Source organism: Patiria miniata, unplaced genomic scaffold (genome assembly GCF_015706575.1).
Source record: "Patiria miniata isolate m_02_andy unplaced genomic scaffold, ASM1570657v1 HiC_scaffold_10, whole genome shotgun sequence".
NCBI lineage: Eukaryota > Metazoa > Echinodermata > Asteroidea > Valvatida > Asterinidae > Patiria > Patiria miniata.
In genome coordinates this window covers 4,548,267-4,576,144 of record NW_024037048.1, presented here as the reverse complement: position 1 = coordinate 4,576,144, position 27,878 = coordinate 4,548,267, and the positions used below count along the sequence as shown (strand labels likewise).

The following is a 27,878-nucleotide window of genomic DNA, read 5'->3' as shown; positions in this document are numbered from 1 at the left end:
ATGGTAGACCCTGCGGGGAGCCTTAGCTTTATCAGTATCGCCTTCAGTGTCATCGGAGCACACAATCCTCTCCATCACGACAACGTAATAAACAGCATATGGAGAAGATGATTAATTTTCTAAACCATTCTAAAAATCCAACGTTACTCATCCCTGGAACTAACCATAAACAGAAACAAATTTTCCAGAATTAAAATAAACAAAGAAATTAAGGGGGGGGGGAATTATTCCTAAAAAAGCAAGAAATAAATAAACAAGACAAACTGCATTCATTGTCAGATCAAATTTACTTCATGTTACAAATAGTCTTCACATTCACAGATGTATGTTTTCAAATGACACAGCTATAGCTAGTGCGTGATTTATCGGGTGAGTTTTGTTTTGGTCGTGGAGAATAATCTAGTCGGTGGATCTCGGTGATGAGTCACGGCAGTCTGTTGCCGCTTCCGTCACCCTCGGCTTATTGTCCTCACACCCTTGTCCCCGCAACGTTCACACAATACGTTACAAGTCAAACGCAATTAGGGTTCCCCCAAACGCTGCTAGCTACAGTACGTATGCGTAGTCCATAATCTTGGTGTCTTCGCTGAACTAGTCTGCACAATTAACATTTGGTCATAATTTTTCTTCGGCAAGAATTTGACAATAGAAGGTTTTGGTTTAGGTGTTTTTTTTGTTTTGAAAGCTTGAATGAAGCAGATTGACTCAATCCGGCTGGCAAACAGCCAATTTCCGCGATAATTATTCGTGCCTCGGGGCGGATTAAAGCGCCTGTTCTATTTTGGGCCCAAGTGGCGGGCACGACTTGGCAACGTAAGCAGCGATAACCCCTTCCCCTGCAGCGTCTGCCCCCGGGCATCTGCAAATCACCGATTTGTCAATGTTTCTCAGCGTAGGAGACACGAGGAAGATTGCCGCGACATACAATGTGCTTGTAATCTGATCCATCAAAGAGAGGCTCTCCTACTTCATAGATGCAAAATATTGCTCCTTCATGTTCTCTGGAGTCTTGTATCACTTAAACTTGCTTTTCACATGGAGATTTGCTGGGTATTCAATACCAAAGATGTGAAATATTGATAAGATCATATATTGTTTTCAAGGAATTTTTGTTTTGCTGTGGATGTGAAATGTTGGTGCGAATGGATTGATTTATTACCATCTGAAATGCCTGAAACTCCCACAATTCTAGATTTCAGACATGTCATGAAGGGGCACTGATATATGGAATTCATTCATTCAAACAAAGAGGTTTAAGACATTTAAGGTTTTTAGTTTTACCGAAAAAAATTCCCTGGATTTTGTGAGTGATTCTGTAAAGTTGTGGGAAATTCAGTTTTGCTAAATGTTTCTGGAAGTGAACTTTTGTTCTGATTTCAACCATGACTGTCCCAAACCTTTTCTTTGAACCTATCTTGGAAGTAACTGTGGTTTTGTTTATTTATTAAACCATTCAACTTAAACAATAATTGTATTTTTTTCGCCACGTAGATGGTGACAGAGAAAAAGGACAAGAATCTTTGCATTACTTGTGGCAGTAGAGAGGTTTTTGCATATTAATGGATAAGTGTACACATATGTATAGCTATCGTAACCGCAAAGGTGTCAATCACTTCTGAAAAGTGGGGGGGGGGGGGGGGGGGGGGGGGGACATACCTCGATCAGAACTAATGCGAGCGCGAAGCCCTAATGGCGTGGATTCTAGACACTGTGGATTTTGGATTCTAGACGCTCTGTGGTACAATCTGAGGCAATTCCTGACCACTTTAACCATTTTTTTTTTTAGGAAAAGATTATCATTTAAACATCATTTTCGAGTTTGGAGTCATTGAATCAGCTATTCTGAGCTATAGAATCATATAGGCTGCAATTTTTATTCGGGGACGAAAAAAGTGTGGGGGTTGGGGGGACAAACGATTTGATATCCCCCCACTTTAAAAAGTGGGGGGACTTGTCGTCCGTCCCCCCCCCCCCCGATTGACGCCCATTCGTAACCGTTATCGACCATTCTGTTGTTTTGTACTGTGTACACGTACGGAAACACATTGTTTACGGATCCGTTACTAATCCAAAATGGCAGCGTCCAATGAAAGCATCGTGTCTGCGGCTTATCTTGCTTTAAAACGCAGACAAATGGCCCAAATTAAGTTCGTAAATGCTGAAATAAATGAACACAGAAGAGCGTGATATACACTGCTAAAAATGATGTTCTTACATTTCCTAAAATAAGGGAATAATTCTTGTTTCATGAAATATTTTGTTGTTTCACTCCCTAGAAAATGTTTATAGGGAGTGGCACGAACATTTTTTTTGAAATAAGATTTTGTCTAGTTTTAAGAATACCATTTGAGCAGTGTATGCATTTCATACTGACACTAGTGATATATCTATGCCATGTGCATGCGTAGCGGATAGTGAGGGACGCGTGACGTCACTAGACAAACAGTCCTTCTGATTTGAGGCGTGCGATCGCACCCCCGTGCCATCGCATGCCTAAAAGCTTCCCGAGAAGTGCGAATAATCGCACGCCTGAATCCCTCTGTACCGCACACCTCGGCATACATTTACAGACAAATTAATATAAAAGTTTGGTAGGAACTGGGCAACAAACAACATCCTTCTGTGAGCTCTTGAAATGACTTTACTGTAAACCAAGATGAATATTATAAAAAAATACCAGATTGTTCTAGCCAGCTTCTACCACAGAATCACACTCCTAGAAAAATCACACACCAAGAAAAATCACACGCCAAGAAAAATCACATGCCAAGAAAAATCACACGCCAAGAAAAATCACACGCCAAGAAAAATCACATTCCAAGAAAAATCACACGCCAAGAAAAATCACACGCAAAGAAAAATCTAGGTGTGCTTTTTTCCCACACGCCTTTGATGTTCAATCAGGACTGGGCAACACAAACTGATGACATATCTGGCAGGCTAACTGTATCTGTTCGCTTGCAAAACATCTGTATTTGTTTAAACTAAACTGATTACTCTTGTATTTTTTTTTCTGCGTAGATGGTGAAAGAGAACAAGGACATCAAGAGAAAGAGCGCGGCCTTCCTGTCCCGCGCCGGGGAGGATCTGGTGCGTCAGTTTGAGCTGTCGCTGGACGAAGGCGATGAGGAGGAAACCGAAAACGGAGCGGATCCGCACCTGGTGAAAGAACTCACTGCAAGAATAGAAGGTGCGTTGCTATGGTAACCATGTGGAAATTTAACATTCATCATTTGCGGGAATAACGGATGCGAAAGCAGATTGTATGTCAAGAAACAGTTGTGGCAGAATTTGTCAGTGCGGAAATGCGGTCAATTTTTTTTGCAAATTAGAAGTGCAAACATTTGTCATGACATCACATCATGCAAGGGAGGTGGCTTCGTCCCTGTCACCTGCTTTGTGGGCATGTCGACCACTTTAGGGCAAGTCACCTGCAGCGCAGGTGCAACGCAGGCGAATGTGTACTTCGTGGGTAATGTCCTGCTTTGTGGGCAATCAACTTGTGAACACACACCCACACCCAGTCTTGTTTCGTAGTTGTGGGGACATACACTCGTCTGTACGAGGTATTTGCGGGGACCGAAAATGCTGTGGAGACAGCAGAAAGTCCCCATGACTCGGTCCTAATTTAAAATAAAAAACTTCCCCTTAAAAATTTTTCCCCATAACGTGGTGTAGGCCTGCATACATAATATGATGAAAACAGCCAGGTTTTTGCCAAAAAGACGTGCACCCAAGTAATTGTGTAAATGGACAACCTTTTATTTTCTGTCTCTTGCCAGATCTCAAAGATCAGCTGATAGCGAGCAAGCGTGACCTGGAGCAGGTCCTGCTGGAGCGGGATGAGGCCAGGGATGAAGTCCAGGGAATCTCCGATCAGGGGAAACAGTTTGCCGAGCAGGTAAGATCCATGGATGGGGTGCCAAAAATGAAGAATTGGGACATGATTGAGCTGTAGGCATGTAAAGGCGCCTTTGGCTGCCGCCATACGACCCATGTCTGACCACGGAGCGCAGCCAGAGATCAAAAGTGTTTGATTTTTGCAGAGGGAGGAAAACCGGAGAGCTCGGAGAAAAAAACCTTGTGGCACAGGAGAGAATCAATGCACAACTCTACTCACATATGGTCCGAGCTGGGAATCGAACCAGGGCCACAGTGGTGAGAGGCGAACGCTTATACGCACTAGCCACCCATGCCACCCTGGTAGGATCCGGATCACAAATCAGAGAATGATACAAACTTCTTGACTAGTTGTCTTGTTTACTTGTAGTTACTTCTGGAGAGGCAAGGCCATGAAGCGACCAAAGCCTCCATGGAAGCAGACAGAGTTGCCCATGAAACCATGAAGATGGCGCTGGAGGAAAAGATACAGACCATTGCACAGTTCAGGAGAGGTGAGTTTAAGGTTGTGCTTTCCTTGAAAGGCGTTTTGGAGCAAACGATAAATAAATAACTTGGATAGTATTATTCAAGAAGTACATAGAAGTCACTTTTTTTTTCTTTTTTTTACACAAGACAAAGACAATGAAGGCTTCTATTCCTTTCAGAAATCACTTGATGACTACTTAATGATCAGGTGTTAGTAGCAAAAACAAGTTTAAGCAATGATGTTGTTTCAAGATCAGTGCTTACCTCTGTCTCAAGTGGGCATCACAGCGAACCAAGATATTCGCTTGCTGTACACAAACAGTTCCAGAAAACAACCACCATTGTTTTGAACGGTTGTTCACAGAGAGCAACCCTCCTAAAAATTTAAAATAGGCTAAACTTTAGGGTGCACAAAATGTAAGTATCATAATAGGTTTGGATTGTATGACGTCAAATTACAGCTTGACGATCCAGTTTCCCCATGATCGGCCACCATTGCTGTAGGCAAGCAATTGGTTAGCAACCACGTCGTGCGTTGTCAATTAGACAGTAGGGCTTATTTTCACGTAAATTCTTTATCAAATGGTATCATGGTCACTGATGCTGTGTCATAATCGTGCCAACTCCACACTGGGCGTTGGCTGAACATTTTTCTCACAGTTTTTGACATCCATCACAGTTTTTAAGGCTTGCCTACTGCCTACTTTGAGCGGCGCTGAACGGTCTTTGCCTACTACAATGGCCACTCTGACTTTCTGGTACCCGGATGTAGGCATGTGGGTCAGTGAGACCCGTCTATAATCATATATAAAATCAAGCAATTGCTTCAAAGTGGCAGACTGGTACTAGCAGTTTACTTTTTGGAAAGGTCAACTCAGCCACAGACTAACATCATTGAAAGCAAGTTCATATCTTTTGCCAATTTCAAATTAGAAAATTAATTTTTCAGTGGTTTTGGAAATGTATATTTCTCATTCTATACAACTATACAAATGCACAATTTGTTTCTTCACAGTTTCGACGGTGGTGTTCCAGGAGCTGTTTGAAGTCAAAGGCAAGTACGAGGAGGAAGCCATGCTCAGAGAGAAAGCTGAGAACTTTGCAGCACAGGTGAGAGAACTCAGTGAAATATACAACTTAGGCTAAAAGGCAACAAGGACAATGGTGTGTAAAAAAGGGGGCGTAGTTTGATCAGAAACATCAGCAATTCAGTGAAAAAAAAATTGGAAGTTGAAAATATTAAGTGAAACAAAAATATTAATCCAGCTAGGATTGAAATGTAAGGCACTCTGTTTTTTTCATTTTGTATATTTCAGGGCAGTCCAGTCAGTTAGCTGTTTGGAAAAGGGTTTTTTTCTGTGTCATTTTTCTAATTTTAGTTTTGTCTTTTTAGTTTTCCTTACTTTTCTACTCGCAAAGGGGAAGGATGGGTACAGTTTTGGAGAATTTGGAGAGTTTCCGTGTAAACTTGCTAAGGGGATTTAGTGTTAACCATAATTCTTGTGCCAACTTGCTGTCGCAGATGTACAAGGAGAGGCAGGCAGCCGACGCTCACAAGCGTCAGAGCATGCTGATGTTGAACGAAGCCATCGGCCCGGACGAGAAACTAGAGGAAGTCTTGAGAGAAGTGGAGCAACTCACCAAGACCCTGGCCGATGAGAAACAGAAGCACGAGAAGGAGGTAGGTCTGTGTGAAAGTCCTGTGCCCTGAAACCATTCACAGAAAGCAGTGTTGTACACTTCCATGATTACGAGTGTGTGGAGTGCCGTGGCCTTGTGGTCTGGAGCATTGAGTTCATGGTCTGCGGGTAATTCTGCAGATAGTGGGTTCGAGTCCAGCCTGGGGTTATAGTGTGTGTGCCCTAGGGGAAGGCACTTCGTCACTCATTGCTCTGCCCACCCAGCAGTAAATTGGGTACCTGTGAGGGCAGAGATGGTTATTGTGATTGATCTTAGCTGCTAAAAATAGACAACTTACATGTACGTGAAAATCGACAACTTACTATGTGTTTCACACTGATGCTTAGCGCACGACATATCCATGCAGTGTACACCCGTTGCGGATAGCGAGCTGAGTTTGACGTCGCAAGACCAGACAAAGGGATGACCTATCTGACGCTCTAACCGTATCCGTTTGATTGCGAAACCTTTCTAACGACTGGTCTCTGTACTCCTCTGAACGATTGCAACACATGATCTTTCAACTTAGTTGTTTCTGTTTCAACTGTTAACTTTTTATGTATGTAGTTCAATAATTTAGGTCAATTGTCTCTGGAATGCCAGTCTGAAATGGGACGGAAAAAACTAAATTTGTAACCAGGAAAAAAAATACTGTATCTGTATCCCAGGTGGCACAGATGCAAGCCAATCTCCGCGAGGCGGGAGACATGGATCACCTTGACTCCCTGGAGACGAAGCTGAGCATCGCCCGGGAGGAGAACGAAGCCCTGGAGAAGAAAGTCAACGAGCAGCTGCCCAACATCCGCAAACTCCAGGACAAGATCGCCGAGCAAGACCTGACCGTCAAGAAGCTGATGGCAGAGCTGGATAAGGCGATGCTCAAGCCCGTGGCTCCTCCCCTCCCCCTCCGCCTCCCCCACCTCCTGTGCCGCAGTCTCCTCTTGAGTAAGTGTTGCTGGTCCCAAAGGGCCGGCCAAGTGTCGTCTTTGTACCTATCTGACTGACCGACCGACCGACTGACTGACTGACTCCCCGACCGACTCCCCGACTGACCAAATGACCAACCGACCGACCGACCACTGCCACTAGTGACTTCGACTGGTTGTAGACGGTGTAGAAAGCCAGGGAGTCGGAATTTATGTGCGCCCATCAAAAATTGACAGTCAGCTTTATAAAATTATTAAGAACATTATGTGTATATGGATTTTAAAGACACAAATTAGAGAGAATATTCCTCGCAGAAACTTACAAAGTGTGCCTTGAGACCACCCACATTTTTGGATTATTCCATTTGGAAAGATATTATTCAGATATCCGGGAAATGATCGAATATTCAAATACTTGGTATATCGGCCCAGCCCTAATAAACATAGCTGCCAACTATTACAATTTTTTTGTAATTATTACAATTTTTGGGGTTAAATTACAAAAATACGAATTGCCACTAAAAAATTACGAATTTCCCATTTTCTACCTAACGAAAAAAAAAATACTTGTTAAGTATCGTTTTTGCCCGAAAACTTCCGGTCGAAATGTAGGCCCTAATTTACGATTTTGGATGGACTGGTGACAAGTCTAATAAGCAATGCAGTCAAGCACCTATAATAGACATCAATGGGGTGTGCACAGTGGAGTACTTGAGGACCAGACTAAAAAAATATTTCAATGGCGTGCATGTGCACCTTGTTTTTATCGCGTGTGGATGTGTGTACTGACTACTTTTCAGTGATGATCGTGAGCACATTGGTTGCTCATTGCCGGGATGAGACCCATCAGTGCAAGATTTTGATCATGGAATTTATTAAGAGTATGGTTGGAAGAATTGGTAATAGAGTTTGAGTTTATCACAACGTCCAGAAAAAAGATAAATCAGCATGCGTTTGCAAGGTATGTTGGCGGGATATTTCTATCGCATACGGTGGCCCTAAAATGTGTGTAAAAACATAGGAACTCGAAACTCAACATCGATAGCATTAGCATGCATCTCGGAAAACTATGCGCACATGTTATTATTGTTATTATTTATTTGACTTCAACAAACAAGTACAGACAGTAAAACAAATTTTTTTTTTATTTATATTATCCTATGGCCTACAGTACATTATTAATCACAACAAGAAGGGTATGCATGCATATGTACGTGTAAACCATGTACTTATACGTGATGTTGGTAAAGCTGGTGCATACACTGTTCATGTACCGCACGCGTTGATTACTAATTTGGATTTTGAAAAGTTTGCATCTATGCGTAGTCCCAGAGACATAAAGACGTGTCATGCTTAGTCTACACATGCCCCTCAGGTTTTTTTTACCAAATCAGAGCCGGCTGATACGCCATCCCAAGACACTCATAAATACTTGCCTACCTCATCTGATTTGCAGAGTCCTTCGAAAGATTATTGGCGTGAGGCGGGCAAACAAAGGAGGAGGGTCAGCCTCCACACAAACAGACGGCGGTGGAGATAAGGCAGGGAGTAAGTATTGTGTGAAAAGCTCACAGACTAGTAGCATGAAAGTAAGCAGACAATGTTGCTTTCAGCAAAGTGAAGGGCCCATGGAGTGAATATTTCTTAGGAACTTATTTTGCGCTACTTTCTAATGGACCTCTGTCTGATGGACCTCAAGAGTTCCTCCACAGTAGGGACGGAGTCCAATTCAGACAGACACGACGGGTCTGGGAGTTGGTCATTGGCTTCAAGATCGATGTCGGGTTCACTGCCACACCATAGTGTTCCGTCCACAGTTTGAGCTGCTGATCTGTGTCAGTGAGGAGATTTCCCTGAAGATCCCTCAGAGGGGCTGCCTTCCTTCCGGTTGAGCCAGTCGCAGTACCGGTTGGGCAAGGATTTCAGTACTTTTTCTTTAGATACTTGTCCTGAAAGCGAGGAAAAAGATCACTAACTCTGATGTGTTTCGTTTTCATCAATTGTTTTTCTCTTGAGTAGAAGGTGATCCCCACCAGAAGCAATACGAGGCCACCATCGATGAGATGATGAACCGAATCAAGAGTGGGCGTGTCAAATTGAAACCAGTACAAACCGAGGTGGGTGGACCAGCGGGAAACTTAAAGATTCATTTCTTGGCCTTTTTTTTCTAAGTTTCATAAAAAAAAAATTAGGTTAATTTTTTTCATTTGCTATTTTCCTAGCAATATAAAAGTTATTAACTTTTGAATGAGTTATCGAACGAAAAAGCACACACCGACGTTTAGTTATTGAATTAATTCTTTATGAGTTTGACATTATTGGCTACCAGACAATAGTTTAACTCTCGCAGGGCGGGTTCATTTGTGTGCAAAATGAAAGCCCTTGTTCAGAGGGTGGAAGACGCCGAAAATCGGAATAAAGTAGATTCTTTGTTAGAGGAAAGATACAACATTTGCAAACATCAAAAAACCAAATGATCCAAGTTATCACGAAATACCTTACTGGATTGTTAGGGAACAACAGTCTAAAGCATCCTGTAGAATTGTGGCCAGCGTTGGAGAAAACTGGCCCTTTTTTTCAAAAACTGCTCCTACGTTTTCATATTTAGTTATTCCGCATTTTCTTTGCAATTGATAACACACCTGTGAAGGGGCACAAGCCTGCCAGACTGATTCTCTGACCTTACAATTCCCCAAAACCTTTGCATTTCCCCGTTTCATCTTAAGTGGGGTCAGGAAACCAGACTACAAGAGCATGATTGGTTTTCTCGGTTTTTCCAGCATCTTCAAGCCCAAAACGAGAAACAAGTCAGTTTAACAATATTTGCTATAAATACTAATTCTCAAAATCCATTTATTTCTGAAAATTGCAGCAAAAGCAAATGTTGTAAATTCCCTTTAAAACAAAACATTCAAATTGAAAATTTGTTAGGAGAATAAAAAAAAATCTATTTATTTGAAGAGCATGGGATATGCATCTTTAAGCCGTGTTCACGTTGGACTCATTTTGGTAAAACTTACTGGGACTGATGTTAACTTAACCAAATTAGGTTCGGTGCGGGGGGACAGTAAATTTCCCAAATTGTCAAGGGTCGACTGTTGATTGTAAGTTTTACAGAGCCAACTGGGTCGCAGAAGATTTACATTGTTAGTTTCAGGTAATGAATGTCTTTCCGCAGGGCAAAATTGATTAAAGTGCGGCATATGGTAGAAATAACCACAGTGAAATGTTAACAATCATTCCTGGTAACTTTTTACAAATTTTATTTTAAAGTCCAATTTTGAACACAGCTTTTGAGACCAGTTCATACTAAACACAACTTCATACTTTAAAGGGAATATACATCATTTGCTTTTGCTGTAATTTTGAGATATGGATGGAATTGGGGGGTTGGAAATATATAGCAAATATAGTTACACTGACTTTTTTGAGGTTTTGGGTTCAAAAATGCTATAAAAACCAAGAAAACAATCATTTTCCTGTAGTCTGGTTTCCTGACTCCATTTAAGAAGAAACAGAGCAGTTTACATACATTGGGGAATTGTAAGGTCAGGGAACCAGTCTAGCTGGCTTGTACCCGTTCATAGGTGTGTAATCGATTGCAAACAAGTGCGATGGTCAATTGGGGCCAGTATTTGAAAAAAAGCCAGTTTTTTCCAACACTGATCGGCCGATCAGCGTTGGAAATTGATACAAAAATACCACTTTTCTTGAGAATGACAGTATACCAGGTGCCATGATTTTACAGGATGCTTTACACTGTCATTCACTAACAGTCCAGCAAGGTATTTCAAAATGATTTGGTAGTTTTATTTTTTGATGTTTGCAAATGATGTATTTTCCCTTTAGTAAAAAAAAAATTCATGGACTTAACCACAAAGGGAAACTGAGCCCCAACCATCTGTATCCTCACAGATCACTTAAAAGATCAACATGACCACTACCTGGAAATCCACAGATTAAAATTACATGTGTCGAAAAACAGTAATAATATCTATTTCCTTGACAAGTTTTAGGAATCTAATTGTGAAGAATGTTGTTGAATTAAAAAAAAGTGTTTTTTTTATATTTTACAGTACCAGAGATGAACCTTAGGCCAAAAAAAAATAAATATTCGGTCTCTGGTCAGACCAAAGTTCCGGAATTGACGCGGCGACGCGGCTTTTTTTTGTATGTTTGTTTGTTTGTTTTTTTCTTCAAGCTTGGATTGTACAGACTTGGTGGGGTACTATTTTGCTTTTTTGGTGTCCTCATGTACATTGGTGTCCTTCATAATTTGCTTTGGTGCTCTCGATCATTTGCCGTGGTGCAATTTCTCATTCCTTAGTGCTCTTTGGTAAAAAAAATTGAGGTGCGGAAATAGAGGGCGCTGTTGGAGCTACCGCGGAACATTTTGAAAAAAAAAAAAGATTGACGCGCATGATTAAAATCGACGCGCGCACTGACCAGAGACCGACTTATTTTTTTTTTGGCCTTATCTCTAACAAATAGACTGGTGCCGGTGATGCATAGCACTCCCTCATCAGTCTGCATGGTAAACCCAAAGGAGCAAGACCAAGATGGAGGAAGATTAATGCTTTGTTTCCTTACTTTTGTTTGTAGGAGAAGACGTTACTGACCAGGAAAGGTCCTGGCTCCATCAGAAACATGAGCCCTGCTATGAGCCAACTCAACGGCATGTTGGTAAGTTAATGTAGATAAAGTCAAATTTTTCTATCTATTTTAAACTCAGAAGATTAAAATTTCAGCGAATATACATGATGAAATCAAATCCTGAGATTCTTGTACACTTATTGAAAAATAGTAAGAGAAATAGATACTGTTGCAGCCAGTGAGCTTTTCATTTTCAATCTGGGCAGGAAACCTCCAATAACTGTAGCAAAAAGATGGGGGGGGAATAATTTTATTCAAATCAGTTTATTTTAAAACTTAAAACAGATACGAAGCCAAGTGATTGAAGCAATAAGACGAGGGCTGAAGCAGAATATTTTGATTTCTGAAGGCAGTAACCCACACACATCCAATGGGGGAGTGGATTCAGCTGCTTCCATGGGCACATGAACTAATGGGCCCTTCCCACTGCAAATAAAGGCATCATACACAGATGCGCGCGCACATGTTGAACATTTGCCAGTCAGTCACGGCTGTGATCAAAACACCATGGGCAGGACTAAATGAATCAGTCTATTGCCAACCATGGCCAATGGACAGATCCATTTATTCCCGACCCATGGTATTTTGACATGCACGCACAAAAGTCTGACATGCATGCATACATGACGCCTGCGGCTGGAACCTGCAGTGTTGCATTGGAGAGGCCCCTGTGTTGTTGCCCACATGTGCAGTGGGTGGGGCCTAGTGGACTGGTCTATTAATTGACCTATCACCGTTTGCGAGTTAGCCATGCCCCTTAGACAACCCTTATGGAGGCACTAAATTTTGTTTGTCTCAGATTTTGCGCGTTCCGCGTCCATTTGTATATCATGTAATTAGACAATATTTCACAAGCTGCGTTGGCGCGATTCTCATGCGATTCTACCATGATAGGTCAATTCTTGACATGTCCAAACCTTTTTGGTGTACGGATGGTAGAGAGACCCTTGAAACCTGAATTTCCCAAATTAAATAAATGATCCTTTCCCAACGCAGACCGTGCTAAAGAAGAGAGGACATCACGGTGACGCTACCGCCGGGTCAGACGGTTCTGCCCAGGGAGCCCCTAGCCCCGAGCTGGCAGCCATCATGCAGCGGCGGAGGAAAAAGACAGAAGAAATTGTCCTGGATAAACCGGCTGTTGGAGAAACCCAAGACGGGGCCCAGTCTGGTAAGTTGGTTTGGCATGTCAAAGGTCATTGACTACTTTGTTAGCCTTGTGTGTAGTCTGGGTTCCAGACAGCTCGCGGGGCCCCCGTCAATGAAGAAAACATTGTACCCGCTATTGTACAAAGTAACTTTCCTGTGACGGACTATCCCAGAAATAGCTAGCACAATGCTTTTGCCATTGAAGGGGGCCTTTGTGATAGAGTTGTTAGCGTGCCCAGATTGTAGTCTAGATAATGAAAGGACTTCTTCAGTCCCTTCTGTTTTGTACCCCTGCAATGTATTCCCTTTGAAAAACAAGTTCAATTTTGCCTTTTGGGATTTCTGAATCCTATATGAGCAATGAATTGGAACAGTTAGTTGCGAAGGCTAATTTGAAATGCTATGCAGCAACCTTTCACCATACGCAAACTGGTGAGAGGGGCTTTGGCTGAAAAGCACTCACGGTGGTCAACAAAGGGTTCAATGTGTTTGCGATAACACAAGTTGAAAGCTGTGTTTTATGTTTATGTACGTGTACTCTGTACGTAAATATACCCTTAGTATTTAATGCAAATGCAAAACCTTACTGCTAATGATGGAAACATGTACACCATTTATATTATGGGCACATTCAGTGGCGGATCTAGTCCAATCATGGTGCTTTTCAAAGCACTTTCCATTTCTTTTTCCTTCCTTTATTTTTTTTCCACTCATGGCGGGGGAGGGGCAGGGGAGGGGGTTATAGCTGACCCCTGTGTCCGCCACTGGGCCGATGCACAAATAAACATGTCTTTCACCATGCAAAGATGTAAGGTTTCTGTGTACATTCCGTTAAAGATTGGTTATGGATTCGACACTATACATACTCAAGAACGAGCATGCATATGCGATGTGCCCTTTCTAGGCTTTGTGATCAGGCCTTACTGCACCATCCATAGTTCCCACATAGCTGCACAAGATGATTTGTTTCCAATTCCAGTTTGTCACAGTTCCAGGAAAAATTTAGAACATCTAATGCCAAATCCATGCTATTATAGGACAATTTGCTGACGTGCTGCCAGAACGTTGTGATGAGCTACATGTTTTTCTGCAAACTAAGTCACCACATGCTGCAACTTAAATCTCCAAAGTAAAAACTCGATCATTATTAACATGCTTCAGTCAATGTGTCAAGCTCCTAGATTCACAGTAAAAATTCAAAGCACCCTACAAAGATGTGTTCATTGGTGCGTACAGCAGTGTGCTAAAGTGCTGCCTGATTTATTGAGATGCGCTTCATGTTTTGCGGCACACTAAAACAGCTACTCTATCCAAATAACTACCCCTCCGACCTTTCTCTTTCACTGATTTCATTTCCATTAATACATTCATGTTTCCTCTCATCACTCCATTCCAGATGGCCATGTTGGCAATCCTCCAGAGAGACAGAGTAAGTCATTCATGCTATATCTCCATTTTCCTGCCTTTTTCTTAAATAGACTAATCCATTAACCTTGAACTCCCTACTGTCTTTCACTAAGTACTGGACCAAGTCCGCCAAAATCCATCAATCACACTGCTTCCAATGCATGCTTTGCTTTAGGCCTCCAGGCCAAGTCCATCATTATTTAGTCATTTTGATGGACTTGGGGAGGATAGGGTTAAAGGTCAGCCCACTGCACACGTGGGACATACCGGTAAAGCCCAGGTCACATATTCACGGTTTGGAGCTACGGACCTCCACGGTTTGAAATTCGTGATAAACCGTGGGAGTACCATATTCATCCTTAGTACATCCATGGTTTTCTGTCATCTTCCTTGGGTATTCGTGGAGGGGCTACGGAAGTTTTAAACTGTTCATAACTTTCGTGGTGAACCGTCATGAAAATTAGTCCGTAGTGCAACCGTGGGATATCCAAAGGACAACCGTATTTATTCGTAGTGTTATTCGTGGCTATTCGTGCATATTCTTGAAAATTCGTAGCTTATTCGTGGTAGAAATCTCTACGAATTCACTACAAATGTCCTACGGATACTAAGGTTGTACTACGAATATGCTGTAGGAAAACCTTGGTCATCCGTGGCCCAATCGCAGACAACCGTGGCATTAACGTCATTATTCTTAGTAATACTGACGATATTCGTAAACAATCCATCCATATTCATGACAAACCGTGGTGGATTCGTAAAGAAACCTTAGGACAGTCATAGGATAAATAAGTCATGCGTACTTCGCGTGTGAACCATACAGTACGCACACGGGGTGTCCCGTGCAAGGGGCTCTCAAAAGTGGTAAAAACGTGCCCTCTTTTGTTGGCGCACGGAGTACATTGTCCCTATCGTTACCCTTTCTTCTCGGTACCCATAAGACCGAATATGGGTAAACACGCATACACACACGGACGGACAAGGCAGAAACAATATGCCACTTGGGCTTCACCGGCGGGTCATAAAAAATAGCCAGTCACAGTCTTTGCTATTTGAATTCTACACTGACTTTCAGATCATTTAGTGTCGCGTCACACTCGAAAATTAAATCACGTTTTCTCCTTTTTTCCCCTTTGCAGATGGCACCACGCCAAAGTCCAAACGAAAGCCTCCAGTACCAGTGCCTAGGTCGTCATCAACGACAAGGTAAGTTACTTTTGTTTTTTTTACATTGATTTAAAGCATATCCATCCTCACAGATAACTTTTAGCAGGTGAAGGTGTCAACTGAATATGTTTGAAAGTCTACCGTTATTTTACCAAATTTTGATAACCTGATTTCGAAACTTTTTTTTTTATAGATATTTACAGATTTAAGACAAAAAGACCAATTTCTTTACGAGCATTGTATTTGAAAGTTTGGGGGAAAATGTTAATCACTGAAAAGTAAAATGAGCATTTTTTGTCTTTTTTTCCCACAAGTTTATTTAATTCTTAAAATTTGTCTATCACGTTAATGTACACTGCCGACCATCGTTGCGGGAAAAAAAACTGACTTTTTTCAAATACTTCCCCCAATTTACAAAAATTTAGTTAGTCCACATTTTGTTCGCAATCCGTTACACATCTGTGAACGGATGCAAGCCAGCTAGTCGGGTTCCCTGACCTAACAATTCCCCGATGTCTATAAATTGCTCCGTTTCGTATGAAGTAGGGTCAGGGAACCAGACCACAAGAACATCATTTTTTTGTCTTGGTTTTTCCAGCATGTATGAACAGGAACCTTTACACAGGTCAGTGTAACAATATTTGCTATAAACTACTAATCCCCAAATCCATCCATTTCTGAAAATTATAGCAAAAGCAAATTTATTATAAGATGGAATTTTTGCGTCTGGTGATATAAATCAAATTAGGTTTGCCCTTCAACTTTCACTCGGGAGGTAACACACTGAGTATACAGTGTTTAAACGTCGGTGAAGGGCAAAACCTAATTTGATTTATATCACCCCGACGCAAAAAGTTCCATCTTACAATAGTTTATGCGGTACCCGCTGCTATGTACATCAGATTCGAACCAGCCAACCGATCCCGTTAGCTCGGTGGTCGAGTGGTAAGACATCTGCACTAGAAAGCAGGAGGTCGTGGGTTCGAGTCCCACCCGAGTGATTTTTTTCCAACTTTCACTCGGGAGGTAACACACTGAGTATACAGTGTTTAAACGTCGGTGAAGGGCAAAACCTAATTTGATTTAAAAGCAAATGTTGCATATTACCTGTAAACAGGTCAGTGTAACACTATTTGCTATAAAATACTACTTCCCAAATCCATCTATTTCTGAAAATTACAGCAAAAGTAAATGTGATGCGATCAAGCTAAATGAGTCGTTTCAGTCGGGAATTTTCATTTGGAGATTCAGGCCAAAATAGGGCCACTTCATCACATCTCTTGGTGTTCCGACTTCCATAATTTTAAACTAAGGATGGTATCAGCATGCAGTTTTCACAGCAGTAATGCTGAGATTGTGCTCTTTTCAAATCTGGTAAAAAAAAAAAATGACCAGGGTCGACAAATGAATCTTTTAGCTTGATCGCATCACAAATGTTGTATAGTACCTTGAATCTTGCATACTTCGCACCATATGCAGCAAACTATGGGGGTTTTCGAACTCTGTCTTCGGCTTCGGATTTGCCTCCGACTTCTGTATCACTGAGAGGCAAACTAAACAAAAACATTCAAACCTTTTGGCTTCATATCAACCGATTGAATGTTCCTGGAGCATAACAGGCAACCAAATGTAGCTGGAGTTCCTGAAGTTGGGGGCCTTAAATCTCCTTAAGCCGAAGACGAAGCTAAAGCTATATACGTCTCTCTTTCACTGGAACTCTCATGAAGCGCCCTCTATTGTTCATGCATGGAGTCCATGCTGCAGATGAAGGTGTGAAATGTGCTTTACCCCCAATGCATCATGGGAAAACACTGCTGTTAACAGTATTGACTTTTATTTTGTAAATTCAGTACGCATTCTTTCATGCCTACGGTGATTGATTATGTAAAGCAAAGTACCTGCGAAAGAAAATAATTAAGAAGAGTTTGAAGTCAAATTTAATGACACTTGCATGGGAAATTACACAGTTCAGGGGCCAATTTCACGGAGATGCTAAGCAAAAAAAAAATTGCTTAGCACCAAAAAAGACTGGCTTATAAAAGCAGGTTACCAGCCAAAACTCCATTTGATGTATATTGCTCATGATTAGTATTCGGCTGTTGTTTGCTATAGCATGAAAATCACGTGGAGTTTTGGCTGGTAAACTGCTTTTATAAGCCAGACTTTGTTTGTGCTAAGCAAATTTTTTTGCTTAGCAGCACCGTGAAATTGGGCCCAGATGTAACAGGGACACACAAAAAATGTCACAGTTTAAGACCCCTAATTAATGGAATGACCCATTTACCAGTAAACAAGGACTTGGGTGTTGGCCACACATGATTTAATTCGGATTTGTATTTTTTTAATACATTTTATTCATAGAGTTTATGAGGCTCCTGAATGCATTTGAGTTTGTTTTTGCATCCAGTTGGAGATGTTGAACAATAGAGGACAATAGGGTCCCCAATTCCCAAAAGTCCACAATTTGGCGATGTGTACAAAATATATGGAAGGTTTTCCTAAAAAGTTAAGAGTACAAACAAAAGGGGGACAATAGGGGTCCCCGATTGCAGGCAAATACACACTTGTGTGTGTTTGTCTGGCACAATTTTTCAAAACAAAGAACTGAAGATTAATGCAGGATATTACATGGCCAAATGATTGGCCGCGCGCTCATATTGATTGACAATTTGTTGTACGCATTTGCAGTTTATCAGTGAAGGAGAAAATGGCCATGTTTGAGGTCAAGTAAGTACAATAGCTTGAAACCTGGTGACGGGAAAACGTGCTATTATTGCAATTTGGTGATTGGGGAGAATAGTAGTCAAAATCTCGATGCCTTAAAAATTAAAATAGATAATTGAGATTTTGGTACGGATAAGAATAATGTGCATTATTAACCCTAACCTTCCCAAATCCTCCCAAATCCTCTTTGCAAAATGGAGGATTTTGCAGGATTGAGGCAAGTGTGGCTGATTTTGGAGGATGCACTTATGTCAAGGTCTTAAGCTGGAATTATGCTCAGCCGTGCATAAATTTAGGCCTATGTTATACTTGAAATCCTCCGCACTGCTCCAGGATGTCGCTGGCTCTGCCTCAACATATTGATAGTGATTGCCGGAGGATTTTGCAGGATTGAGGCATGGTCAACCCTCCAAGGACCACATTTCAAGAAATAATGGAGGATTTTGCAGGATTGAGGCTGGATGCTATTTTGACATGGAGGCAGTTGGAGGATTTTGCAGGATTGAAGTTACATCCTAGCAAAAATGCCTAGGGAGTTAGAGTTAATGCTGAATTTTTGTGGTCTGTGGTACATGTCGTATGTGTGTTTCAACAAGCTTTGGTGTTAATTGGTGATTTCTATTTTTGTGTGGATTGTTGAGTGTCTGTCACTGTGTATTGGTGAGTCAAATGTCAAATAAATTGTGTGTGCTTTAAACTTCAGAGAGCTTTTGTGTCAAATTTTCACACAACCATGCTTAGAAGACGTGCACAGCCTAATAGATGTTTTTAACAAAGTGTGTAATTCATTTATCCTAATCCAAAATCCCTTTTGTTTAACAATAATAATAATTTGGGAAGCTAATCATCCTTACTCGCAGCTGGTATGCTGAATTGCGAAGGACGCGGCTACAACATGGTCGGGCCGCTGGCACGTAAAGGCGCCTATGGCTGCCGTCCACATCGACCCATATATGACCACGGAGCACAGCCTGAGATCGAAAGTGTTCGATTTTTTTATTTGTTGCAGGGGTTGAAGGTTTTATGTAGGCATCCAACGTTCTTGTCTGTTTTCTGTTGTTTGTTCGACTCCCCTAGTAGTAGACAGGCATTTTCTAAAACGTAGTCATGCCTAACATGGTATTAACTTTCGTGGGTTTGATTTTTACTGACAAAATGTTTAGAGCTTGTGAGAAAAACACAGTGCATTTGTGGTCTCAAGGTCAGCAGTAGCGCCTACTTTATATGCGACACTAAATGAAAAGGCAGGGTTGCAAACCCTGCCCCAATTCGTTCCTGGGATGTTGGTCACAGAGATGGACTGAAACTTAAAAATGGAAGCCTGGCAGACACCATTATAACCCTTTTATTATTATTATTAATCATTTCTGGTAATCCAAGGATTCCTCAAAAGCGCCCTAAGCACTGTAGCTTGCAAGCCTGAAGAAACTTGTGGAGAGAAGACAATGAGAAGAAGTTACAGTTTTAGAGGCGGGAGGAAAAGCCCAGAAGAATATTCTGGGGAAAACCCACGGAATCAGGTAGGGACTGAAAACCCAATCCACATATTGGGTTTTCAGTCCCTACCTGATTCCGTGGGTTTTCCCCAGAATATTCTTCTGGGCTTACTCTAAGGGATGCCACAAAACCATGAGGATATTTTAGGGAATTTTTGCAGGATGTAGAAAGGTAGATGCTGTGCTTATTTTGCTATTACTGTACATAGCACTGGATGCCCTTCAAATTTGAAAGTTTAACAAGTAAAGATATGTCACTGTGGAGGATTTTGGAGGATTCGGTGAGGTTCTGTGCCAAAAAAAAAATAGCCTGGGTGTTTAGGGATAACTATTGATATATGGGTTGTTTTTATTAGTTAACTTCTTTTTTTTTCATGATGATGAGTGGTCAGTGGTACTTCCTTACCGTCCAACTCGAGTGATCCTGGTTCACATCCTACCCAGTGCACCAAAATGTTCAGGTTGATGCATTTGTTTGGTTTTCCGTTGGATTAACCTTCTGGGGTTGTGCTCTCACACTCAAAGTTTATATGTCTTCCCTGCTTTCTCAAAAGAAGATATTCGACAACAATGTACATTTGTTAATTATATTTTCGAGGCTTCCTAGCTCAGCACTATGAAGAAGGTGGGCTCAAGGGCAAACATAAACACAGTCATGAAAATCGTCAAAGAAAGCAACCTTTGATTGTATACAAGGAACTTGAACACTGTTATGGCATTAGTTACATTGTTAAGGTGGATGGGCGACGGTACTGTAGAAACAGAGTTCACCTCAGGGACACACTGGTTGCACACGACACCAGAAAGCCATCTGACAGCGAAGCCCTGATCATGGACATAGCTCCCACAACACTTGACCCAGTGGCAAAATCATCAGACTCTCATAGTGAGCCACAGGTCGTAACTAGGTCCGGTAATATCTCCAAGCGTCCTCAATATCTAAAGGACTATGTGACCTAAACGACCACTAAATGGGTCATAAGGAGAACTGTTAGCTAACTCCCACAAATGAACACTTGACACACAGTTCTTCAGACATTTGGTTTTACCTATGCTTTGTTCAGCATTTTTTGTACTTAAGCATGTTTAGTGTTTGCTCTAACTTTCTCGAGTGTTTACTCTAACTTTGTGCAAAAAATTGTTGTTGCTGTTAAAAAAAAAGAAAAAAAAAAGGAAGTTGTTGTGGAAAAATACATGTGCAAGACATTTAACTCCAAAGAAAGGGAGATGTTATAGTCAGATCACGTGGCAATTATAGTGCACCGTAGTTTTAGCCCAGCAATACCTGTGTTCCATGGGTTCTAGAGCATATAATAAAGCAGCACTGTTCGTAACTGTTACATGCTTGTGTCAGTCCACACGTTAAACAAACACGAGCTAAAAATTGACAGAATTCCATGGCTGAATTTAACATTTTTCTGGTTAATTTTTGTCTAGCAAACTCACCAAGAGCACAAGTGTCGACAGCGGAATGACCGACGGCAACACGGCGTCCAAGGAAGACAAAACCGACACGGCCAGCATCAAGACATGTCCCGAGATGAGCCTGGCCGAGGAAGGAGCGTACTCGGAGATCGCGCCGGACGCAGACGACAAGAAGTCTGACATGTCCCTCTCGGGATCCTACCCGTCCTTCAAGGGCTCCTCGGAAGCCTCCTCGGAATTTTCGGAAAAGGACTCGGAAGTCTCGTCCAACAAAGGCTCTGGGGAGCTGGAGGATATCCTGCTCCATGCCAACCCGGCTTACGAGAGCGCGGAGAGTATTCAGTTTTCCGAGGAGGGGGAGGGGCACGTTGGGGAGGAGGACGCTTATGAAACGTTGAGAATCGGCGCTGCCAACAGTACACACAACGGAAACTCCACCTACAGTACTGTACAGTAACAAAGTGTAATATATGCCAAACTTGTCGTATGGGCATTTGTTAAATGTGCATGTATATTACATACAATGATTTGTGAGTATTTTTTTCCTCCAGATATCGCTATTATGAGTTGAACAAAAAGAACAGTTGAATTTTGGAATAAAGTATTTGGAATCTGTTGATTCTATTGATTATGTACAAGTTGAGATTTTGATATTATTTAAATGTGATGCGCATTTTCAGTACTGTGGATCGTGTTTTTTACCTGTTCATTGAGCTTAGCTATAGCTGTTTAAAATGTGTAGCCGTCACAAATTTATTGGTTTTTTGGGGGGCCAAAAAATATTGGCTTTGTTTTACGTTCTGATCTGAAAGAAACTATAAGATTTCCAGCAATATTTTGAATCGGCTGTTTCAGCTGAATTTAAGATGTCTTTAGGGAGTTAGTTTTGACAATACAATCTCAAAGTATTGAAAATTAATTGCATAAAATGCTTGCTCACTGGATCAGGAAACCAAGACACTAAGGATCAAATTTGATTTATTTTGGTAATTCTTAAGTTAAAATCTGCTTGCTTGTGTAAATACCTTTTTTTGTGCAAACTTGCATAAAAAGCCTCACGGCCTCCAAACCTCTTCCAATAATACCAGGTACTTATATAGCACTTGTAACTAAGATCAAAGTGCTTTACAGTATTGTTATCCCTGATCTTTGGGCTAATGAAACATTCCAAATACCATCTCAGCTCCCTGGGGATTATACAGCTGGATGCTACCATATCGGTGCAAAGCAGCTAAAATCACTCCCAATAACCATCTCTGCCCTCATAGGTACCCATTTACTCCTGGGTTGAGAGAAGCAAAGAGTGACAAAGTGCCTTGCCCGAGGGCACACACGCCACACCCCAGGCTGGAACCAAACCCACAGACTTACCCGCTAACCACGAGTTCAATGCTCCAGACTACGAGGCCACGGCACTCCACAAGTGAAACCTAGCCTATCAGTCTTGAAACCTTTCTTAGCGACCCAACCTCAAAACCCTGCCTTTGCCATGGTTAGGGCTCCACCTTTGTACAGCATATCTCAAAATCACTCTTTGCAAAACTCGTTTTCCTGGCAAATAGTCAACCCCTTGCTTCTGCCATGTAACTCTGCCCCTGCAATCTCAAATTTTCCTTCAACGCTCCTCAAATGCCACATTGTATCATTTGCAATTACATGTACCCAGAAAAGTACCTACCGATGTAAAGACAGAAATAATTGCTCAAAGTGAAGATAGGACTGGTATCAAATACCCTTTGAAGGTATTCCGCCTGATCAATGGCATCGTTTGGAAGAAACTAACATCGAAGGTGGTTTCAAATTTCAGTGCTTGCAGGCACACTTTTTTACGTGCATTAGCAACGGAATCCAGGTATGAGACCAAAAACAAATGTGCATATGTTTTCTCTTCTTTTTTTTCCAAAAATGTATAGTATCCACTGAGCTGAAAGTTCAACAGGGTAGTTATGCCCATTACTTAAGATAATGAGCAATTTTGTTGCTTCCAACAAGCTCCCTCCCTTGGCAAACCCCAAGTCCTGTTCCATTCAATCCTTTGCCCCAAATTAGGCATAGCCGTCGTTCAGTTTGCACATGTGGAGGGCACGTAGCCTCATTTTTTGGAGGGGGGGGGAGCACTTTTTGGGTTTTGACAAAAAGCCCATTTTTTTCTACTAATACAGAGGGGGTGGGGCACTGACCTCGAAAGGAGAGGGGGGGGGGGGCGGCACAGTCCCTGCTCCCCACGCCCTGTTGTCCCTACCCCTAAGTTACTCCATTGCATTACTCTGGATGTAAACCTTCTTAAGGCCTTCAGCCAAAAGAGGGCTGGAAGTGGGAGGGGGGAGGAGTGAAATACGTGGGTAAAAATAATTTACAGTTTACATTGGTAAACTAAAATATACGGAAGAGGCGGGGCACCACTTGGTGCTGGGTACCATGCAAGTTCATCAGCAAGGTCTTTTTGCTCAAATGCCGCGCCTGTATATGTCGAGAATTATCTACTTACATTTTGCAAGTTCATACATGTGTCGTTTTAACAATTTGCATGCATTTTTTGATGTGTTTGTGTGTGTATAAAGAGTTAAGTAATGAAAACAGAAATCTTTCCGTGTCTTGCTGCATCCATGGCAACTATGAAGAGAAATGTGATTTATTGTACAGACAACGAAACCCTAGTGAATCATGTAGAAAATTATTTTTGTAGCGCACCAGTTGTTGTAAACAGAGACATTTTAACTCTCATTTGAACTGTAAAATGAAGATGGGATTAAGTCCAAAGTAGTACTTATGAAGCCATCTGGTAAAATGTATACATTTTGTATTTAATTTGTTTGACTGTTAAACCTGAGACCAAAGTTAATTTTTTTCATACAATTGTTAAGTTTGATGGTACTAGATAGTTCATTAGTTAGTTTGGTTATTAAATTTAACTTGGTTAATAGTGACGTGGTTAGTAAATTGGATGAGTTACTATGCCTATCACTAATCATCTTTCCGGTTTGTGGCTTTAATCTTGGTCCAGCAACGTCCAAAAAAGACAACTTTATCCACAGCTATCTGGTTTAACTAATTAGCACCTGTACTACATTGTACTACCTTGTACTACATTGTACTACCTTGTACTATGTTGTACTACACTGTACTTATTCCTCAATGGATCCATAAAACCATCATGCTTGGTCAGTTTGGGGCAGTACAGGAAGTAACAGGCAGGGCAGTTTGGGGTGGTACAGGGAGTAACAGGCAGGGCGGTTTGGGGCGGTACAGGGAGTAACAGGCAGGGCAGTTAGGGACGGTACAGGTAGTAACAGGCAGGGCAATTTGGGGCGGTACAGGGAGTAACAGGCAGGGCAATTTGGGGCGGTACAGGGAGTAACAGGCAGGGCAGTTTGGGGCTGTACAGGGAGTAACAGGCAGGGCAGTTTGGGGCGGTACAGGACGGTTTGGGGCGGTACAGGGAGTAACAGGCAGGGCAGTTTAGGGTGGTACAGGGAGTAACAGGCAGGACGGTTTGGCTTAACCAAGGGTTCGACTTTAGCGGTAGCCCGCTAGCCAAATGCTAGTCAAAACAGCGGCAGGCTAGTCAAACTATTCCTTAAGTAGCCCGGCTGGCGAGTCAACAATTATTGAGCTACGGCAAAGATGAAAGGACAGGAAGAAATTCTTAATTAAATTCAGAAATCAAATCTGTATCAATTTGTGTCTAATTTTATTAACTGTTTAGGGTTAAATTATTAGATCTGTTTATTAAAAACACTGACAAGATTGCCTCAGGATACATGGTTTACATGTATGCACATTGTTGTTTATGAGACACTCGATAAAATAAAAACATGCGAGCTAGTGAAAATGCCCGCGGGCTAGTTAAGAGTCTGTTCAGTAGCCTGGCTGGCTAGTGAACAAAAAAGTTAGGCGAACCCTGCTAAACCCCCCAACAAAGTTTAAATTCTTTAGCAGCGGGCCCTGCTATGAATGTAGGTTGCCATTTTGAATGGAAATTCATTTAAAGGATCATTTCAGTTACAATTGCAGTAATGGTGATTTTCTTTTATATTGAATCGGATTAAAAACTGTACTATCAGCCTTGCCTTTTTATCAAATAATTTTCTTGCCTTTTAATAAAAAAAAATGTTATCCAATGATGATTTATGTAACCTTTGATATTGATGGTTGTGCCACATTGTTAAAAAATATATCAACCAAGACTTGAAAAGGTACTTTTTTGCTTACTTTTTAATTGAATAACCTTGAAAGTGCCATTTTTCTAAATACTAATGATAAAAAACCACTTAAATATCAAGTTTTTGAATAGGGTTTTGCCTTTCACCGACGTACGATGAAATGTGCTTTTGTAACTACTGGAATTTGTTGATAAAAATATTTTATTCCCATCACTTACATTACCCATCAAACAAGAAACTAAACTCTCTATGTAGACAAACTGCGAATGTATAATATTGTACAAACAAGCCCCTAATAAAAAAAACCTTTGTAATAAGATTTACTTAAGTTAAATTGTGTGGTGTAAGATTCTACAAGAATTTTGTTGTTGTTTTTTAGATGAACTAATTTCACATTCATTGTTTTCTGGTGGAAATGTACTTTTGTAACCGCTGTGGATCCATTGTCTCTGTACAGCTAGGTAACAGACTATCAGTGTACATGGGGCTGATAGAGCAGAATAAGGCAGAACAAAAGACTGGGCAAGTCTACTAAAGCTGGTCCCAGTCCAATTAACCTATCGCGGTAGAATCGCGTCAACGCAGCTTGTGAAATATTGTCCAATTACATGATATACAAATTGTGCATCCTGTCAAAGATTGCACGCACCCATTCACAGACTCGCCAAATTACAAATCAACTACCAACAGAAATTTCCCAAAATGTGTCACTTGACGCATCTTTGGAAATGACCTTCTTTGATTGTTTTCTTCAAAATGACAGCATGCCAGAAGGAATACTTTCACACGGAGTTTAGTGCCATGTTACTGTCTTTAAACCAAGTATGCTTTTTAGCAATAATTTGGTCAGTTACTTTTTGGATAGCTACAAATAATCTACTTTAACATACTAAAAATGATCTCAGCAGTATTTTCTGTCTGGCTGCTCCATCAAAATGGACCCAGAAAATATGAATTTCTCAGCTCCTGACTCTGACTGTTTTGATATTCATTGAATTTTTTCAAATCCAGTACTTTTTGTTTGTACAGAATGTGTATGCACTTGAATTTCTGAACCATTGTTTGTGAGGCAATCTGGCAAAACGAGGCAGAACCGAGGGTTTGTGGGTATTCGGAAAGAGAATAAAATTCTTCTTACAATTTGGTTGCATTTCAATCGGACATTCTGTTGACAAGTTATGGCTGTTTAAAGTTTGCATTTATCAACATGTACAAAGAAAATACTGAGAAAAAAAGCCTTTAAACTTTTGACTGTTTTGCAGTAGTGGAAATGAAAGATGCCAATTGTTCTTTAAAAACAATTATATTCCACGATTCTTATACTATTTCTTTAAAATATGAGTAGTACACATATCAAAGATTACAAATATCAACAAGTCTGAAAATTGTTTTTTTCTCCACTACGGCCTTAGTCCAGTTCCGTTTCATTTTGCCAGAGAACACCTCACATTTTACATTTTCATTAGGTCTTTAGATGCATGTTTCAACATGTAGTTTTTCTCGTACGTTTACAATGAGTGCATGCATCATTCATATTGTAGATCAGCTGATAAACAAGTAGAATTTTGAGGGGAAAAAATGACGTAATGTAAGGTATTAGCACAAGATCATAGTTTCACCAGATATCTAAGTAATGTCATCAGTGCGTACAGACTTTTGACTAGAAAGTAAGTTGCCACATTATAGATTGGAAGACACATGTTGAAAACATGTTTTATCTTGCCAATACAGAAACAGTGGTCTTCCAAGTTTTCGAAATTCAGGATTTTGTATAATTTACCACCAAATTATGGGATTCCCCAATAAGTGAGTAAAATCTGAACTTTCTGATTATTCAAATATCAGTTGTGTTTTTTAAGATGACGTGAGTGTTGTTTCTTTCTGAGTAACAAACATTGAAATGGTTTTTAAAAAGTTTCTACTTTTGCTTTTCTTACCAAGTACAGGTACTGAAATTGAAAGATTTCTCCAAAAATACTTGTCTTTTAATTTTTTGCATAACTTAATTTTTGCTACTATACCTAGTCAGTGTTTTATGTCATCTTTTGCTCGGGTCACACAGTGAGTGAGATAATTTATTAATTAATTGTGGATAAACAATTTAAATGTTAATTTGTGATAGATATTTAATTGCAATTCAAATTTTATGAAAAGGAAATTTGTTTAAAAAATGTTTTGGAACTGCTCAAACTATTTTAGCAAACAACATTTGCCTGTCATCAGCAGTAGTTGAATGAGGCGTAATAAAAAAAATATTTGTGGCTTTCATCATTTTTTAACTCTCAATTGATTAAAATCTAGCAGCCTAAAAAAGTATTGTATTTAGTTGACCCTTAACACGTTATTAAACAGATTGCTTATATCTATTACATATGAACAATTTATGTAAAAAAAAAACCATGTTAATCATTCCAGTAAATTTAGTACTATAATTAAATGTTTGAATTCAAAGATAATAAATTTGTTGCTTTAAAAAACATTAAGTCTGTTCATTTTAAGAATAACAATTTGCAAGACTTTCCCCAACATGTTATATTTGTTTACCATTACGCTAAACCATTTTTTTTTCTTCAGTTTGAGCAAACATAGACCCGAGATATTTCTGTGAATTGAATATGAAATTGATTTCAGAAATTGTATTTATAAATGTTTATGAACACGGAATGAAAATTGTAAATAAAAGCCAACAACGACCCATATTTGATGAGGCTTGACGAGTT

At 40.6% G+C, this 27,878-nt stretch overlaps 1 protein-coding gene across 1 annotated transcript; it reads left to right on the top strand.

The window, feature by feature from the left end:
* Positions 1–23,029, top strand: LOC119740295 (shootin-1-like). The gene is given in 16 exon segments (XM_038215564.1): positions 1–84; positions 3,022–3,190; positions 3,783–3,901; positions 4,271–4,394; positions 5,384–5,478; positions 5,891–6,049; positions 6,717–6,942; positions 6,945–6,993; positions 8,431–8,522; positions 8,994–9,091; positions 11,577–11,657; positions 12,624–12,798; positions 14,173–14,205; positions 15,323–15,389; positions 15,949–15,975; positions 21,008–23,029. Coding segments are annotated over 16 exon segments (2,043 nt in total). The 3' UTR covers positions 21,453–23,029.
* The last annotated feature ends 4,849 nt before the right edge of the window (positions 23,030–27,878 follow it).